General features: G+C 41.8%; 4 protein-coding genes and 3 non-coding genes across 8 annotated transcripts; 5 read left to right on the top strand and 2 right to left on the bottom strand.

Annotated features, from left to right (window-relative positions):
- Positions 1-59: 59 nt before the first annotated feature.
- Positions 60-2,110, bottom strand: commd9 (COMM domain containing 9). Its single transcript, XM_026365638.1, is given in 7 exon segments — positions 60-425; positions 808-911; positions 1,015-1,049; positions 1,215-1,354; positions 1,615-1,731; positions 2,002-2,071; positions 2,073-2,110. Coding segments are annotated over 7 exon segments (642 nt in total). The 3' UTR covers positions 60-287.
- A 697-nt stretch (positions 2,111-2,807) lies between these two features.
- On the top strand, positions 2,808-8,021 carry sh3gl3b (SH3-domain GRB2-like 3b). Its single transcript, XM_026365847.1, has 10 exons — positions 2,808-2,914; positions 3,534-3,602; positions 3,684-3,756; positions 3,854-3,997; positions 4,491-4,624; positions 4,819-4,977; positions 5,140-5,243; positions 5,339-5,454; positions 5,538-5,591; positions 5,916-8,021. The coding sequence occupies exons 1-10, from the start codon at positions 2,870-2,872 to the stop codon at positions 6,125-6,127; spliced, it is 1,110 nt and encodes a 369-aa protein (XP_026221632.1). The 5' UTR covers positions 2,808-2,869; the 3' UTR covers positions 6,128-8,021.
- Positions 8,022-8,811: 790 nt separating this feature from the next.
- zgc:114188 (40S ribosomal protein S17) lies at positions 8,812-12,832 on the top strand. Of its 2 annotated transcripts, XM_026366600.1 has the most exons (5): positions 8,812-8,887; positions 9,866-10,017; positions 10,480-10,585; positions 11,741-11,806; positions 12,710-12,832. In XM_026366600.1, exons 1-5 carry the CDS (start codon positions 8,885-8,887, stop codon positions 12,785-12,787), a joined length of 405 nt encoding a protein of 134 aa, XP_026222385.1. In that variant the 5' UTR covers positions 8,812-8,884; the 3' UTR covers positions 12,788-12,832. The 2 variants fall into 2 exon arrangements, with proteins under 2 accessions (XP_026222385.1, XP_026222384.1); XM_026366599.1 differs by lacking the exon at positions 8,812-8,887 and having other exon boundaries at positions 9,851-10,017.
- Positions 10,048-10,174, top strand: LOC113166535. Its single transcript, XR_003299201.1, has one exon. It is a non-coding gene; the product is annotated as a small nucleolar RNA SNORA71 (small nucleolar RNA).
- Positions 10,981-11,108, top strand: LOC113166536. Its single transcript, XR_003299202.1, has one exon. It is a non-coding gene; the product is annotated as a small nucleolar RNA SNORA71 (small nucleolar RNA).
- LOC113166537 lies at positions 12,506-12,632 on the top strand. Its single transcript, XR_003299203.1, has one exon. It is a non-coding gene; the product is annotated as a small nucleolar RNA SNORA71 (small nucleolar RNA).
- Positions 12,833-14,441: 1,609 nt separating the features above from the next.
- cart2 (cocaine- and amphetamine-regulated transcript 2) lies at positions 14,442-17,281 on the bottom strand. Its single transcript, XM_026366023.1, has 3 exons — positions 17,067-17,281; positions 15,169-15,252; positions 14,442-14,660 (listed from the first exon to the last, which is right to left on the bottom strand). The coding sequence occupies exons 1-3, from the start codon at positions 17,187-17,189 to the stop codon at positions 14,553-14,555; spliced, it is 315 nt and encodes a 104-aa protein (XP_026221808.1). The 5' UTR covers positions 17,190-17,281; the 3' UTR covers positions 14,442-14,552.
- Between the last annotated feature and the right edge of the window lie 646 nt (positions 17,282-17,927).

Raw genomic sequence — 17,927 nt, 5'->3', positions numbered from 1 at the left:
AGACCTAGAGAATATGATCTGTATCAGTATCATTTAAAAATATAAAGAACAAATGCTCCTGTGAGAATTTCAGGGTTTATTTTCATACATTTGATGCAAAACTGGAACAATATCTGGAGTTTAACGTGTAAAAACTCATCACTTCATCATTGGACCCTTAACTGTTTAACTGTTCAATATACAAAATAGCAAATCACGTTCTGATCATCTGATAACTGTGGTTTAAACAACAGCTTCAAACGAAACTAATCACTGTGTAAAACATGTTCATCCACATCTCTGAGTCTTTATTTCCCAGCGACCACAGACAGTTGGTCTCTGATGCGTCCCAGTCCATCCAGGATGGTGTCCAGAGACTCCCTGCTTAGCTCCACCGTCACCGTGGAAACTGACTCACCGGCTGCCGACGGGCACGGATCTTCCATCTGAAACCAACATGTGACACGTACTGTATGAGACACGACACAGCATCAGGCACAGACACACACGCGATTTATAACAGGTTCGATACACTGGACTCTTCACCCTACACTTCTCACTTTGTGAGATTTAGGAGTAGCTGTAGCTCAGGAGGTAGAGTGGTCCGGCAGTTAGGAGGTCGGTGGTTTGATTCTTCATTCATTTTTCAAAAACATTGAACCCCATCAGTGTGTGGCACTGTGTGCGAAAGGGTGAATGAGAAGTAGCGTGAAGTGCACCGAGTTGTTCAGGTAGGACGTGCTGCTCTGTTCTCTAGGTCTCAGAGTCTCTGTTAAGACATGGTGGTCTGTGGGTCTACACCAATACCTGGTTCGGGCTTGTACTCACCTTTAGCTGAACCAGGCAGGTTGGGACGGACATACGACTGACTGAGTCTGAACCCGTCATCATGTCAACTCTCCAGTCCAGCTCCTTCAGCTGGGGGAGGGAAACTACACACACACAGTGTTTGGTTCAAAACAGACTAAAGACTAAAATCAGCTGAACAGTTTATTTTTCTCTTATCATTTGCATTAAAACTACAAATGTACTCACTCTGATCACTGAGTGCTTCTGTCCTCCACACCGGACTGAAAAATATAAATCAGTTGTGTATAAGTTTCACTTCTGGTAGTAACAGTAAAATTTAAAAAATGTTAACTGGGGAACTCAGTGTTTGAAAACTCTGAAACCATGAATTTCATTAATAATTTCCCACAATATGGTCAAATTCCTGGTGTTGCTGTGGAGCTGACCTGTTCTCCAGCAGGATCTTTGTGATGAGATTCTTCAGGCTCGAGTGGAAAGTCTCGGGGAACAGAGCGAGGATCTCATCAGGAGAGCTGAGGTTATGGAAGAGGACGTGATGAGACAGAGCGTGGAGAGACTGGACGAGCTGGAGGAAAAACACAGCTTCAATTTCATATCGTCACACGTTTCATCTGTGTTGAATATTGGATGGAATATTTGTTTGGTCACCTAAAATAAGGAGTCTGTGAATAGAAATGGTTGTAATTCCTACACAGTTCATCTAGTATTTATAACTAACCTCTTAAATTAAACATTGTTTTAACATCTGTTCTCATCATCTGACTACAACCAGTTCTTAACCCTCAAACACAGGTAGGTGTGTGTGTGTGTGTGTGTGTGTGTTACCTGTGCAGCCTGGGCTGCAGAGACGCCGAGTGTGGCCGCTGTGGTCTCAGTGAGCCCCTGACTCAGACCTCTGTGACTCTGGACACAAACGTCTCTCACAGCATCTTTAGACGGAGCCTGAGGAGAAACACCGGTAACATCCTCCATCACACAACAAGAAGCATTTTTAGCTGCTGCTTTTTCTTACTGTGTCATACAGATGTACACATGCTGCAGTTTTTCAGCTAAACTCAGTGTTTTAATAAAAATAATGTGGTCGATTCGGTTTTATAGTCAGCTGATGTTTATTTTCAGTGTAATAATTCAGGAAATAATCAGTCAGAAACACAGATAAAGATAAAGTTTAACTCCAGCCGCTGAAGGTTTAAACACTTTAATGATCTTTACCTTCAGGAGAAGCTGCAGGTTGGTGAAATCATCGCTGGAGACGGTGGCGGCCATGTTGACATGTGACGTTCCTGCAGTCATGTGATAGAAATGTGCCGCTACTGATCATGGGAAATGAAGTCCAATTAGGAAACAACCCCAAATTAAAAAACAGAACAACTAAAGATAAAAGGGATCCGTTAAAATAAAACAGATGATTAAATAGATATAACACATATAGATGTAACAAAAAAATAAATCAATTAATTAATCTAATAATAAACGTTTTCAAAATATAAAAATCTGTAGAAATACAGCAGTAAAATATTATGTGCAGAAAGAACCAACATTTTACTAAAAATCTCTCTCAACGTTTTCTGTTATTTATATAGATTCAAAGTCAAAAGTCATTTATATCAAACAGCTGTGTTTCCACCGCGTGTTGGCTCATTCGTGTATTATCTGAATTAATAGATGAAATAAAATCCATACAATTAATAAAACAGCTAAAATAACCACATTTTAAATCAAAGTTCAAGTGCTGATAAATAATAGAATAAGAATAATAGAAAGAAATAAAAGAACTCCTCTGTGTTAAATGAACAGAGTTAATGCGCTATAATAATAATAATAATATATATATATATATATATATATATATATATATATATATATATATATATATATATATATATATATATATATATATATATATATATATATATATATATCTATAATAATAACCCGTGGAGCTTTAAACTGTAGAACACGGAGCCTCCCGGTCTGTGAGCGGCTCGGTGCAGTCACTCTCTGCCGGGAACAGAGCACCTCACCCGGGATGGTGACTGTCGGCAGCCGGGGGCGGTTCATGTGATCCTCGGTCCTGAAGATGTCGGTGTCCGGGATGAAGAAGCAGCTGCACAAGGCCAGCCAGGTAACCGGGACGAACCGAGCCGTGCCAGGTGAATTCTAACGGATAAATCAGTACCGGGATGAAGGGACGAAGGTGTAGTACTACTACTACTGTGGTAGTACTGCGACACAGGGCCTAGTACTGCACATATCGATCCATCACATCACTGATCATCAGCGATTCATTTATTTTCCTTCTACAAATATTTTCATCGGGATGAACCTGATTTAATTAGAGTTACTGCGTTGTATGTTTATTAGTACTACTACGACATTACTACCAGTACTACTACACTCTCAGTACTGTTGGCAGTGAATTACTACAGCAGTTACTGCTTTTTACTATTACTTCTGTTCCTGTTCGTTAAAAAGTACAATAGAAGTATACAGAAGTACAAAATGAGTCATGAAGTACTGCACTTAAGTACAGAACTGCAGTACATTTATGTACTTTCCACAAATACTGTCCTAAAAGTAAAGCTGCTGTTACTACTACTGCTCTGTCAGGTCTGTAGGTATTATTAGTATTAGTATGTTAAAGCTGATCTTTACTGTAGCCAGCTGCTCTCAGGATCCATGTGTAGTACTGCACTGTGTGTCACTGTCCAGATACTTATGGACCCGACTGTGTCTCTGTGCAGCTGCTGAACGAGCGGCTGATGGGAGCAGAGGGAACCAAGATGGACGAGGACTTTGTGAAGATGGAGAAGGTAAAACTGGGACCGTCAGCGTTGTGCTCACACAGCACAGCGAGCTCGGTCTGATCAGGGCTGACGTGTGTGTCTCTGCAGAGTGTCGCAGTGATTCACGCTGTGCTGCTGGAGCTGCTGCCTAGAACCACACAGTTCCTCCAACCAAACCCAGGTACGGACGGGCTGTCTGAATCTATCAGTGCACCAATGAAGTGTGACGTGCAGCCAATGATTCAAGTCCTGCTGCTGATACTTCTGTGTTTTCCTAGCGTACAGAGCCAAACTGAGCATGCTCAACACCGTGTCCAGGATTCGAGGACAGGGGAAGTCTACAGGTTACCCGCAGACAGAGGGCATGCTGGGAGAGTGCATGCTGCACCACAGCCAGGAGCTCGGAGCTGCCTCTGAATTTGGTCTGTTGCTGGGTGTAGTTCAGTGTGGACTCGACTCACACGATGTCACATTGACAGACTCAAAAACTAAGACAGAAAATTCACAGAGCTTCACGCTGCAGACAAAATGTCCGTTCCCTTCTGAAAACTGATGACGTGATGCTTTAGAAGAAAAAGGTTAAGATGTGTTCTCCCTCCTGCTGTTACGGTAACGACTGCTTCACAGGAGCCTGTGAGGCTCATTTAGTGTCATCAGGTCCAGTGCAGCTCTTTCTCAGTTCAGAAAGTATAATAAAGGTAGTAAAAAGTCATTTAACTGCAACAGGTCACAAAGGATCCTGATTAAGATAGAGTGGAATCTGTCTGCGTTTGTTTCTCCAGTACAACACTGGAGTTCTCCAGTTAGTGGGAATACAGATCAAATTAGTAAAAGACACAACTTTGGTCGATGCTTTTTTGATGCTTTTGACTCTTTTGCTGCTTTTCTTCTTTCTGTATTCATCCTCTTGTTCAGGTGGAGCTCTGACCTGTGTGGGTGAAGCTCTGCAGCAGGTTGCCCAGGCCAGGGACGCGCTGGATGTTAACGTCAAACGCACCTTCATCGACCCCCTGCAGGACGTCCACAACACAGAGGTGAAGGAGATCAGGGTGAGAGGAGGCAGCATGTGAATGCAGCACTATTACCAGTAACACAGTATTTCTACACAGTGCTCATGACACTTGAGTACTTCCTGAGTACATTCGACATGGTACTTGAAGAAATATTCTCAAGTACCCAGAAACACATAACTCATCAAGTGTGAATGGAGAATTTCCAGCTGCTGCGTCTGTGTGTTGATCAGCACCAGCTGAAGAAGCTGAACGGTCGTCGGCTGGACTTTGATTACAAGAGGAGACGAAAGGGGAAGACGCCAGAGGAGGAGGTGCGACAGTCCTGGGACAAGTTTATCACGTCCAAAGAGCTGGCAGAGAGGAGCATGTTCATCCTGCTGCAGAACGACGTGAGTTGACAGTGAAACAAGCGCACACGTCACAAACGTCCCGTGTTGTATTTCATCAGTCAGTTAATTGATCACACACACTCTTTTTATCCAGACTGCCTGAATTTAACTTTGGTGATTAACAACACTTTAATTCAAGAGGCTGTGTGTTTCTTCCTGCAGGTGGATCGGCTCAGTCGACTGGCAGCTCTGGTCGCAGCGCTGCTCGACTTTCACCGCAACGCCCATCGCATCCTGCTGGGTCTCCATGGCAACCTGCAGGCCAGGTGAGCCCGGGTCCAGCACCTGTTATACCTTCCTGTGTAGGACAGTTGATGAGTTCCTGATCCCGCGGTTGTTGTGTTGTATATGTTGAAAACAGGCTGACGGCTGCCAGTAACAAACCCGAGCGACGGATCAGGTCCAGAAAGATCCGAGTCAGAAGCGAACACAACAACAGCGTTGGATTTTACAGCCAGACGTTTGCGGTTTCCTCAGGTTGTTTTTAGTTGCTGTTTGAATTTTACTGTCACATCTCACTGGAATTCAGTATTTCATTATGCAGGTTTTGTGTGTTGTAGGCTCACAGTTCACAGTGTTACCGTCCACGCCCGGGAGTCCCATCTCCTGTTACGGTAAGAAAATGTCTCCACTGTGATTTTGTTTTTTGAAAAGCTTGAGTCCATTTACAGGAAGACTCCTGCTCACAGGCCATAGGTTGTGAGATCATCTCTTTAGGAGTAGATTTACTCTTCTATCATTTCATGTCCAGTAATTATTTGACACCTCAGGGTTAGTTGAGTATGTTTCCTCTTCTAGACCAGGTCAACAGTTTAATATTTACTAATAGTTACTGAATAATTAGACATGAAAACAACAGATAATCACACAGCTACAAATACACTGAATGTTAGAATGTGTCTATAAAGATACTAAATCACTGTTTATGTCTCACCCAGCTGACAGTCAGCTGGTCCTGGATCAGCCCTGTTGCAGAGCGTTGTACTCCTTCCATCCAAACCACGATGGCGAGCTGAGCTTCAGCGAGGGCGACGTCATCGTCCTCAGAAGTCAGGTTGACACCAACTGGTTTGAGGGTGAGCTCGCTGGCCGATCGGGACTCTTTCCCATCACCTATGTGGATGTGCTGGTTCCTCTGCCGTTACCGTGACAACAAACATCCAAATCAGATACAGTCTAAGTATTTGGACAGTGACGCAGTTTTCATCAGTCACATCTTAACCAAGAGGTTAAGATGTGAATGTTTAACACCAAAACCCACTGAGACAGTTTACAACTATTAAGGTGACACAGCCTTCTACAGGCTTTGCTTTGCTTTAAGTGTACACTGTGTTTGGGTTGTTGCATTTGGAATCTGTTGTTAATATGAAGTGAGAAAGAAAGAAGGAACCGCTGCAATGTTATCCAATCACCAAGTCAGTCACCCAATCTGAAGCCAGCTGAGCTGCGTTTCACCTGCTGAAGGCAGACCAAACCAGTTAATTAAAGCTGACAGTCTGCACATCCTGACTGTTAGGCTTCACATCAGTGTGGAGTTTTACATAGTGATGACAACTGTACCACTGTCCAAGTCCAGCACACCTGTCTGTGGTAGGTGGGGGTGTTTTAGATAAATGCAGCTTCTTCTTCTTTGCACTTTTCCCACACATACAGGACTCGGTTATAAAGGAAAGTACGGCCATAACTTCTACTGTAGAGCACTTTTTTCTGCCCTGAGACTCAGCTGGAAATGTCTTACATGCCAGAGAGTTCCCTTTAAGGCTTTAAGCTGCATTTCTTGCACAAAACTAAACGCTCTTGTCTTTCACATTTTGCACGTTTCCACGATTATACTCACTTAAAAAATTCAGCCGCATTATGTCAGGTTCAGGTTTCAGGTTCTACTTTGAACAGTATCTGCGTACTTCTAGGGTAATCTGTAGTTTCAAATAAACTTGTAGAGTAACTGATTTCTGCTTTATAGAGACTAATGTGATGTGTCCTGATCATTTCTTCTCTCTGGGGAATTTCTGAACAACCAGTTAAGATTTAATGAAATTACTGCCCAGAACCAAGAAACGTTCAGCATGTAACTAAAGTGCAAATTGATGGTTCTACTACTTTCATCAGTGAGTTTTAAATGTTTGTTACAGAACCAGGGCAGCTGGATCCCCCCAGTCTCATCACAGTACACTGCACTTTACAGACCAACCCTGTCTCCTAGAAACTAAGTTTATGGATCATTAATTTGTTTTCTCAGTTAGTGTCTGTTGTGGTGATAAATATCTAGCGGCTTTATGTTCACAGGACAGACTTTTAAAAAACATATTAAAACATATTTAAATGCAGATATAGTGGAAACAATATATACATAAGTAAACAACAAATGCACAGGATAACGCCAACATCACTGGTTTCTATTCACTAATCGATAAACCATCAGGAAAAACCACGAGAAATGGATCCAGACACCAGAGGAAAGAAGAGATTTCCCCAAAATGTTGCACTGTCCCTTTAATTAAAAAAACTATAGACCTAACTCCTGTAGGTGATAAAACACAGTAAAACAAGTCGAGTGTATCTTTACATTAATCAAATAATAGGTGTGTGTGTGTGTATGTGTGCAGACAACATAATATTATTATTGGAAATGTTTTTTGTCTACTTTTACAGAGCTTACAGTGAATAAAGACGATGTGAGGAAGCACAAAAACAGTTTGACTTCTCACTTTTAAAAAGAAAGTTCAGTGTTTTTTTTTCTGTATTTTACAGATTTCATTTTGTACTTAACAGAATAATATTTCATCGAAAACCTTTAAATTATAAATATTATCTTTGTTATTGAAGAGAAGCTTCATTCTCTTTGAAAAAGTATGACTTTATTAGCTATTAACTGTTTTTTGTTTTCACCTAGGAGCCAGAAGTGTTAGACAGTCTGTTTATCTGCTCGCTGGCTGTTATGTTTTATTAATATGACTTTTATTAATCTGATCTTTTTAGTGTTTTTGAAACACTGCAGGAATGTCCTCTGAACACAGAGCTGTTTGTAGTATAAAGATGAGAATCACCTGAATGTATTTCTGCAATAACCTCTCAGTAATAAAAGCCTTTACGTCTGATTTGTTTTTTAAATCTTCTTGCCTCTTGTAATTTTAATGATATGAAGCAGAAGAAGCACCTTCTGTCTACACCAATTTGGTGAGGATTAGTGATGTCTGACATTTTAACCTGCATCACATCACAGGACAACATGTAGGGAACCCTACTGATCTGAAACCAAATAGGCTGCAGTAACACTGACGTACTTTAAAGGTAAAAGACAAACAATCTGAATACATATTTTTATTATCCTTAAATCATTTATTTCTGCTTCATGTTAGTTTTCTGTACAAGCTGAAAAGGAAACTGACATGTTTGGGGAACTGACGCTAAGAAGTCGACTAATAAAATAACGACTTTACCTTATAAAAAATATATAATAAAACCATAAATAGAAAACAAGTGAACAAACCACAAAAATCTCAAGTTTTTGTCTAGTTTTACTTATTTTGCAACAAGTTTCTAATTCTAGTTCTAATTGATCTCCTTGTAGTCATTTTGAGGGTCCTGGCCATTTGTGTCTCTTTGTGGTAATTCAGCATTTCACTGTAGTTAGTTTTTTTAGTAGTTTTTCCTCTTTTTGTGCTTGTGTCATAGCAGTTGTTTTGTACATTAGCTGTATTATGTCTTTTTGAATCTTAATTTAATCCGTTTTGTGTGTTTCTAGTCCTTTACCTGACTCTTTTATTATTAGCGCTTGTTGTTGTAGTTGCAGCCTCCGGCCGTCGGGGGGCGGAGCAGCAGCGAGTGTCTCTGCTCTGGACTTCCGTCTGCCCATTTAAACTTCCACCGGAAGTCTGCTTGTCCTCTTCTGCCAGGCCGATCCAACATGGTGGGTAATTTCCATTTGTCTACGTGAACTATCTGCGCCAATCCTACTGTATTCAGGGCTTTTAGTTCCCAGTAATAACTTCATCAGATACCGGAGTGTGTATTTACACTAATATCCTTAGTATTGACGTTAGATGATACAAACAGAGCGGTTTATTTGTAGTGTTGTAGCGGACTGCTGATGCTAACGGGGGAGGCGGAGTGGAGCCGTGTCCGACCTGAATGAACCGCGTTTCTTATTTTGGTTTCACAGGTTAAACTGGACGGTAACAGCATAGTAATGTTGTTCTGTCAGTGTGAATACAGGTCGTTAACGTGTCTAAAGTACTAACTTGTCTGTCTGACAGTCTGCGTTAGTTAGCATCAATGGCGAAACCGGGAATTAGCTTCCTTCTCAGTCGTGATCGTAGCTAACGCTTCACACAGTTGATGTGCAGGAGCTTTAGTAACTGAGCTTAATAATAATACTACTGTTTTTAAAAACGGCTTGTTCTGCTGAAAACGAGTCTTGGCTTATTTCTCTAAAGTGCAAAGAAGAAACCGACTGGATCCTTCGTTGTATCTGGTGAATAGGTCAGGTGTAGAGGTAGGGAAGGGTCCAGGATTATCGGCCTAGAATAAGTCATATAATAATGATTATATCACCTGGTTTGAAGATTTACAGCTCAATAAGTGTCACCACTCTGATGCCAAACTAAAGCCAAAATCCCATCCCAAATTCAATGGATAATTTTAGTTTGGAACTGTGTTAATGTGACTCCAGGACGAAGCAGCTGAAGTCTGTAGAAGACTGACTTGTGTCAAAGGAGAGGTTCAGGGTGTGTTGTAAAACCACAGTCAGGTGTCTGCATGAATATTAAAAACCATAAAACTATTAAATCAGTGAAACTCAGAGTTCATTAGATGTTTACGTGAGTTGTAATCGTTTCTCTTAGCGTGATCAAGACTGGATTATGTTAAATGTATGGTCTGTCTGCAGGGACGAGTCAGGACCAAGACGGTGAAGAAGGCCGCCAGGGTCATCATCGAGAAATACTACACCCGGCTGGGAAACGACTTCCACACCAACAAGAGGGTGTGTGAGGAGATCGCCATCATCCCCAGCAAGAAGCTCCGTAACAAGATCGCCGGGTGAGTCCAGCAGGTGTTCAGTGTCCTCCACCCTGTATCGAAAGTGATCATGGCGTTCCTGTTGCCAGGTCATTGATAGTACAGGAAAATGAACCTGAGAGCCTTTCCCGTGTCTGAAGGAAACTTGGTTCCTGTCAGACCCTGGCGCTCTCAGACAAACTTTCACTGCCTTTAATGTGATCATGTCATTTTGTTGTTGTTAATCTGTTGTAATTATCCATTATTTTATATTCCAGCAAAAATGCTAAAAACATTCTAAAAACTCAACATGTAGGTAGTAAATGGGGAAGAAAGATGTGTTGTCAGTCTCTGACAAGGTAAATGGCTTCATTATGGCTGTTTTTAACAGCTTTTTTCAGATGGTAGTGATAACATTGGTGAGTTGCAGCTGTTTTGACGTCTCCCCGTGAGCTACAGCAGTTTTCTGTGATAATGAAACTCTACATTTCTCTGTTGCTGCAGGTATGTGACACATCTGATGAAGAGGATCCAGAGGGGTCCAGTCAGAGGAATCTCCATCAAACTGCAGGAGGAGGAGAGAGAGAGGAGGGACAACTATGTACCAGAGGTCAGTGAATGCATCACCACAGCAGTATTCTGTCACGTTCTGGGCTTTTAGTGCCCGGCTAGCTCAATGTCATTATTATTATTATTTGTACAGAATCGTAAGGATTTCAGGAGCAGGTTCATAGCTGCACCAGTGGGGAGTTACAGTATGCGTAGAGATGTTATTAACAACTGGGCAATGAAACTGAGACAGATGTGATGTAGTAAATCTTTAAGCTGGTGTTGATGCTGCTGCTCATTTGAGTGTGTTTGGTTTTTCTGTGTTCATGAAGAACACTGATGTTCTTTGTAAATGCACACGTGTTGTTTAAATCATAATTTCTCCATGTGTCTATCAGCCCATCTGAGAGTCTGTAAACACATCACAGATGTATCTGTTGTGCTGGTTTTCTTATCCCCTGTATCGAAAGTGATCATGGCGTCTCTGTAGCCAGGTCATTGATAGTACAGGAACAATAACCTGGGAGCATTTTCCCGTGTTTGAAGGATTGTTGGTTCCTTTTGAACCCTGGAGCTCTCAGACAAATTTACAGCCAACACATTCTGTCAGCTGATACAGTGTGAAGCAACATTATTTTCTCGGAATCTGTTTTCAGTGTTCAACATTTGATGTACATAATTTTACAGATTTTAAACACAAGGTGCCAGAGTCGACTTTTAATCTTTAGCTCGTTTGATAATTGTTGTTGAGTTGGGAATTCTCAGTTTTTACCTGCTGTTTTTCTTTGTCCGATAAAACAAGACATTTGCAGATGTCGCCTTTTATGATGAGCATGATTTCTGTTAATTCAAAGTCTATTTGGCAGAGAAATCAGTAATAAAACTAATCATTAGTTGCAGCTTTAAACAAAGAAACATTAGTTATTTTGTCTTTAATAACATTTGTTAGTTAGAAAAAGCAGTGAGACCTGCACAAGTTTCCTCAATGCAGAACCATCATATGTTAATTTCACATCTATGGAGCTGGTACCAGAAATTGTTTTAGTCCTTAAAGAACATCAACATCACTGTCTAATGTTCAGTTAAAGAAAATGTCTGTTTGGTCAAACACTCTGTGACCTGTTCAGTCATCAGAGAGAAGGTGAAGATATGGATGACATGACTTAAAGTATTCGGATCATTTGTGTAACTTGTTTCTGTGTGTTCACCTGTGCAGGTATCTGCTCTGGACCAGGAGCTGATTGAAGTAGATCCCGACACCAAGGAGATGCTGAAGCTGCTGGTGAGTCTCTTAACAGGACAGTAGTAGTCAGAATACTACATTAACTACTGTTACCACTGCTTCATCAGTAACGGGGTAGAGACCAGACCAGACTCAGTGTTTCATGTTCCATGTTTAAACAGTTTTAATGCTGAAGCATCCGAGTGTCTGCAGTAATGAGGCGTTAAGATGCTGCTTATTGATGGTCTGTAACATAATGGGATTTTATGTCTGAATCAGGCCTTGGTACAAGTTTGTAAACGGCATCGACAGAGAGAATCTGGGGAAAGTGTAACTGCAGATTGAGGGTCTCATTGGAGGCAACAATTTGGAAAGACAGTTGTTAGAAGATGTGAAGAAGTGTTTAAAACTAATCTGTTTAGATGTTTTATAAGTTTCCTTTACCTCAAGGTAAACTGAAAACACTGAACACAGTTACAGGTGGTGATTAAAACACAATTAACTGTACTAAGAGCTGATCCAGGTGGTTACTGCTAGACGCACAGAATAGTTTCTGGCTATGAATACGAGCTGCGCCCCACTGATCTGTGATGCTACAGGAGAGTATCATATAAATCTGCTTTATTGCTGTCGTGCATCAGTTAACCACTGTTGGACTCTACTTGAGTCCGGCTGTTAGTTAACAGATCATTTCATTTGTTGTTTACACTTGTGTATCAGTGGAGCCTCCTGTTGTAGCCGCAACTTCCTCGTCCTCCACCCTGTATCGAAAGTGATCATGGCGTCTCTGTTGCCAGGTCATTGATAGTACAGGAAGATGAACCTGATAGCCTTTCCCGTGTCTGAAGGAAACTCAGTTCCTGTCAGACCCTGGCGCTCTCAGACAGATGTTTCTCTAACATCTGCACTTGTCTTTTTGTCTCATGATGCTGTTCTCAGACCAGTTTCTCTTGTGCCCTCCAGGACTTCGGCAGTCTGTCCAACCTGCAGGTCACCCAGCCCACCGTCGGCATGAACTTCAAGCAGCCCCGAGGAGTCTAGACGTCTGTAAAGTATCTTCTAATAAAACCCTTTGGGACAAAAACGCTCTGCTGTGCAGGACTGGTGATTTGTTCACATCTTCATTGGTGTTAATTATCTTTTCTGTTAACATACATGTTAACATGTAAACGCAGGAGTGTGTAGGAATAAATTAAAACACAAACTATGCTGTTAGTCTGTTGGGTTTTGGTGTTTTGAAGCACGTTCGGTCTGTGGGTTGATCCGTCACAGAGGTGGTGATAGAAGTAGTCGCAGGTTAATACCTTTCTTGGTATTAACCTCAGCAACTTGAGGAACAAAGGTTTCTTTCTCTCTGCACAATAAATTAACAATTTAGATCCTGAGTAAAGTCGACACTTTTATTCTGGTTTAAAGGGTTTTTTTAAATGATAGAATCAAAATGGCGACAATTGCAAAAAACATATATAGTACAAAAATACAAGAACATGACCCTAAATTAGAGCTCAACATCAACATTACAGCCAAATGTTTCCTCGTTCTAATAAAATTTTTAAATATTCAGCTAATAAACGTCTATAAATGTAGTTTTCTTTACATTCTTCCTAAATGGAATACTGACTTGACAGTTCAATTTTATTTAGAGTCCACCTCTTTTGATGCCAAAAATTATCAAAATAAAAATTAAACCAGAAATCAGAACGAATGAACAAAAGACATCACTGAAACAGATGAACATTTTAGTGATGTCCCAGATCTTTAACATCGCTCTGTAGCCAAAGACGTGATCATTTTAACCAGACAAATCTCAAAGATGTCTGCTGTATTATGTCTTAATGTGTGAAATTTCTGGGTTAAAATGGACGTGGACAAATGTTGATCCCCCCTCTGTTAAAGAAACAAACACCCACAATGGTCACTGAAATAACTTGAAACTGAAAATAAAAATCAGACGTTACGACAGAAGTTGTGTTCAAATAAAAAAAAAAAACCACAAATGAAACGGGTCTCTACATAAATGATGGTTCCCTAGAAAAGATATTAAATAATTTGACCCTGTTAATCTAAAGGGTGTCCTGTAATTAGTGTCTTCACACTTGTAATTAGTCAGTCTGTTCATTTAAAGGGTGAAACGTGGTCACTGTGCTGTTTGGTATCATGGTGTGAACCACACTGAACATGGACCACAGAAAACTACAGAGAGAGTCGTCTCAGGAGATTAGAAAGAAAAATGATAGACAAACATGTTAAAGGTAAAGACTGTAAGACCATCTCCAAGCAGCTCGATGTTCCCGTGACTACAGTTGCACATATAATTCAGACGTTGAAGGTCCACAGGACTGAAGCCAACCTCCCAGGACGTGGACATAGGAGCAAAAATACAAATGGTAACTAAAGAACCCAGAATAACTTCTATTGAGATTAGAGGTCAAATCCAAGGTCCATCGGAGTCAGATCACACTATCAGTCACTGTTTAAGCCAAAGTGGAATTAATAGACGACTGAGGGAGAGGAGGAGGACTGATGATAGCAAATCACTTTGAAATGGTGAAGATGTTGAAGGACAGAGGTCTCACTCTCTCAGGTTTACTAAAAACCAACAAGCCTGAACTTACTGGTTCCCTTCAAAAAAAAGCTTTAAGACAAACTGGGTAAAACAAATGAGTCGTTGGAAAGAAGCAAGATAAAACACCTTTAATGTTCACACAGAAGTGGACAAAAATATCTTCACATAAAGGCTCTAAAGGCTACTTTACATCATATATATATTTGGAAAAAATATACTCTTGCTGTGTTTCTGATTTGCTCATAAGCACTTGAGCAGGAAGAAGTTACAGAAAGCTCCTCGGGGACAGTCGCACATCTTCCCGATTCGAGATCCTTTCCTGACGGCACAGTGCTCCCCGAGGTCACACTGTGGACGACAAGAACCACGTTTAGTAAAACAGGACTCTACGACTGTGTGTACGCTGCTGGAGCTGCACATGGGATCCACACATGCAGCAGCATTTTGGTGAGTACAAAGGGTTTACAGAGCACTTCACAAAAACACACAGCAGGAGTTTTAGTTGCCCACTATATTTCAAATAATAGAAATATTACTAAATGTAGTACTTTTTACTGTACGTGTTATTAGTGTCTTTACATATGACATATATCTGATCATACAAGATAAAACAGGTGTTAATGCATCAATAATGTTGAAGTAAAAGTACCACCTCATTGATTCCTCATGTCTCATAAATCAGGTTTGTGCACAATCCAACAAGTTCAGTTTAATTCATGAACAGATTCAAGTAGAGAAAAACGTCAACAACCTGATTTAGAACAGTTTCACAAACTGAACCTTGAGTTAGTGGAAATGTAAAACTGTCCGTGTGCAGACTGTATTCAAGCGACGTGTATTTAATTGCATTGCTCACAGAGGGGACTTGTCCATATTTCTTCTCCCAGGGATTAATCCTCTTCGTCTGCAGTTTCTCCAGCACTTCATGCAAAGCACCAAGCTGAAAACACACACACATTAGACATAAATCTGACAGATATGAGTTCAGTAGTGGAGAACAGAACTGCATCTCATCAACCACTGTTTTCACTGTTTTGTCACACTTTCCTGTGACACTCTCAGCAGACTCTGTTCATTTTTTCCTCATTTTTCACTCACTGTAATTGTCTTCACTCAGCTTCAGTGTTGTCATGCTAATACTTTCTGTAAGACTTTGTCTTCCATCAACCTAACGTGTAAATCAGTTAAAAAGGAACTCAAGTAATTAACTTAAAGACAATTCTGTGGTAATTCAGAGTATTTTATTGTACGCCATACTCATTTAGAAGTTACTTTTACATTTAGCAGCTGCAGATAAAAAACAATTTCCTACAGTAAATTACAACATAAACGTGCAGTACCAATAATTAAAGGTGTGAAACAGTTTTCATATTAGTTTTATAATAAGTGATGTACTTCATTCTAGTTTTATAATAAGTGATGTACTTCATTCTAGTTTTATAATAAGTGATGTACTTCATTCTAGTTTTATAATAAGTGATGTACTTCATTCTAGTTTTATAATAAGTGATGTACTTCATTCTAGTTTTATAATAAGTGATGTACTTCATTCTAGTTTTATAATAAGTGATGTACTTCATTCTAGTTTTATATTATACTTAATTCTAAAACTATATCACATCTGTACTTGATAATATTATATTATCTTCACACCTTCCACCATCAGTAGTTCTAATTATCACACTATTTAAACCACAGAACACCTGAACCTCTAGTAAAGGTAACAAAGGGGGTCCGCTGGTCCTGGACCTGGACCTGGACCTCTAGTCTACTTCATATAGTAAAGGTAACAAAGGGGGTCCGCTGGTCCTGGACCTGGACCTGGACCTCTAGTCTACTTCATATAGTAAAGGTAACAAAGGGGGTCCGCTGGTCCTGGACCTGGACCTGGACCTCTAGTCTACTTCATATAGTAAAGGTAACAAAGGGGGTCCGCTGGTCCTGGACCTGGACCTGGACCTCTAGTCTACTTCATATAGTAAAGGTAACAAAGGGGGTCCGCTGGACCTGGACCTGGACCTCTAGTCTACTTCATATAGTAAAGGTAACAAAGGGGGTCCGCTGGTCCTGGACCTGGACCTGGACCTCTAGTCTACTTCATATAGTAAAGGTAACAAAGGGGGTCCGCTGGTCCTGGACCTGGACCTGGACCTCTAGTCTACTTCATATAGTAAAGGTAACAAAGGGGGTCCGCTGGTCCTGGACCTGGACCTCTAGTCTACTTCATATAGTAAAGGTAACAAAGGGGGTCCGCTGGTCCTGGACCTGGACCTCTAGTCTACTTCATATAGTAAAGGTAACAAAGGGGGTCCGCTGGTCCTGGACCTGGACCTCTAGTCTACTTCATATAGTAAAGGTAACAAAGGGGGTCCGCTGGTCCTGGTCCTGGACCTCTAGTCTACTTCATATAGTAAAGGTAACAAAGGGGGTCCGCTGGACCTGGACCTGGACCTCTAGTCTACTTCATATAGTAAAGGTAACAAAGGGGGTCCGCTGGTCCTGGACCTGGACCTGGACCTCTAGTCTACTTCATATAGTAAAGGTAACAAAGGGGGTCCGCTGGTCCTGGTCCTGGACCTGGACCTCTAGTCTACTTCATATAGTAAAGGTAACAAAGGGGGTCCGCTGGTCCTGGACCTGGACCTCTAGTCTACTTCATATAGTAAAGGTAACAAAGGGGGTCCGCTGGTCCTGGACCTGGACCTGGACCTCTAGTCTACTTCATATAGTAAAGGTAACAAAGTAAGGCCGAACCAGTCTGTTGGGGGTCCGCTGGTCCTGGACCTGGACCTGTCTCTCGTCCCTCCCGGCTTCCGTCCTCCCCGCCGGGCAGAGCGCGCACAGCAGCGCCGCGCACAGAACAGCTCGCGCCCACATGGTTCCGAAAACGAAGCGGAAGAGAGAGAGTTCCGGGAGTCGCGAGCTGCCTTCACCTCTGCTCAGGTGCTTCTCGCGCACCGCTCGCTGCGCGCGGGATGTTTGGACGAGGCGCCCCGCATGCTCCGCCCCCGGAGGACGTCACGGGCGTGACGTAATGAGCCCCATCATGACGGGTTAGTCAGGTACTGAAGTGAAGGACAGAACCACCTGCTGCAGCTCTGTGGACCGACACAGGGTCCAGGTTTCCAGTCTGCCGAACCCGGAGGTCCAGATCCCGATCCTTGTAGAACAGAAGACACAGATCAATCAAATCGGTCCCACAATGGTTTAACCCTGAACCAGAGTGTCTGTACGAGACCAGAACCACCAACGGACCAGAACCACCAACGGACCAGAACCACCAACGGACCAGAACCACCAACGGACCAGAACCACCACAAACAGACCAGAACCACCAACAGACCAGAACCACCAACAGACCAGAACCACCAACAGACCAGAACCACCAACGGACCAGAACCACCACAAACAGACCAGAACCACAAACAGACCAGAACCACAAACAGACCAGAACCACAAACAGACCAGAACCACAAACAGACTACAACAACGACCAACGGACCAAAACCACCAACGGACCAGAACCACAAACAGACCAGAACCACAAACAGAACAGAACCACAAACAGACTACAACAACGACCAACGGACCTGAACCACAAACAGACCAGAACCA

Source organism: Anabas testudineus, chromosome 6 (genome assembly GCF_900324465.2).
Source record: "Anabas testudineus chromosome 6, fAnaTes1.2, whole genome shotgun sequence".
NCBI classification, from domain to species: Eukaryota; Metazoa; Chordata; class Actinopteri; order Anabantiformes; family Anabantidae; genus Anabas; species Anabas testudineus.
This window is presented reverse-complemented; position numbering and strand designations above follow the sequence as displayed.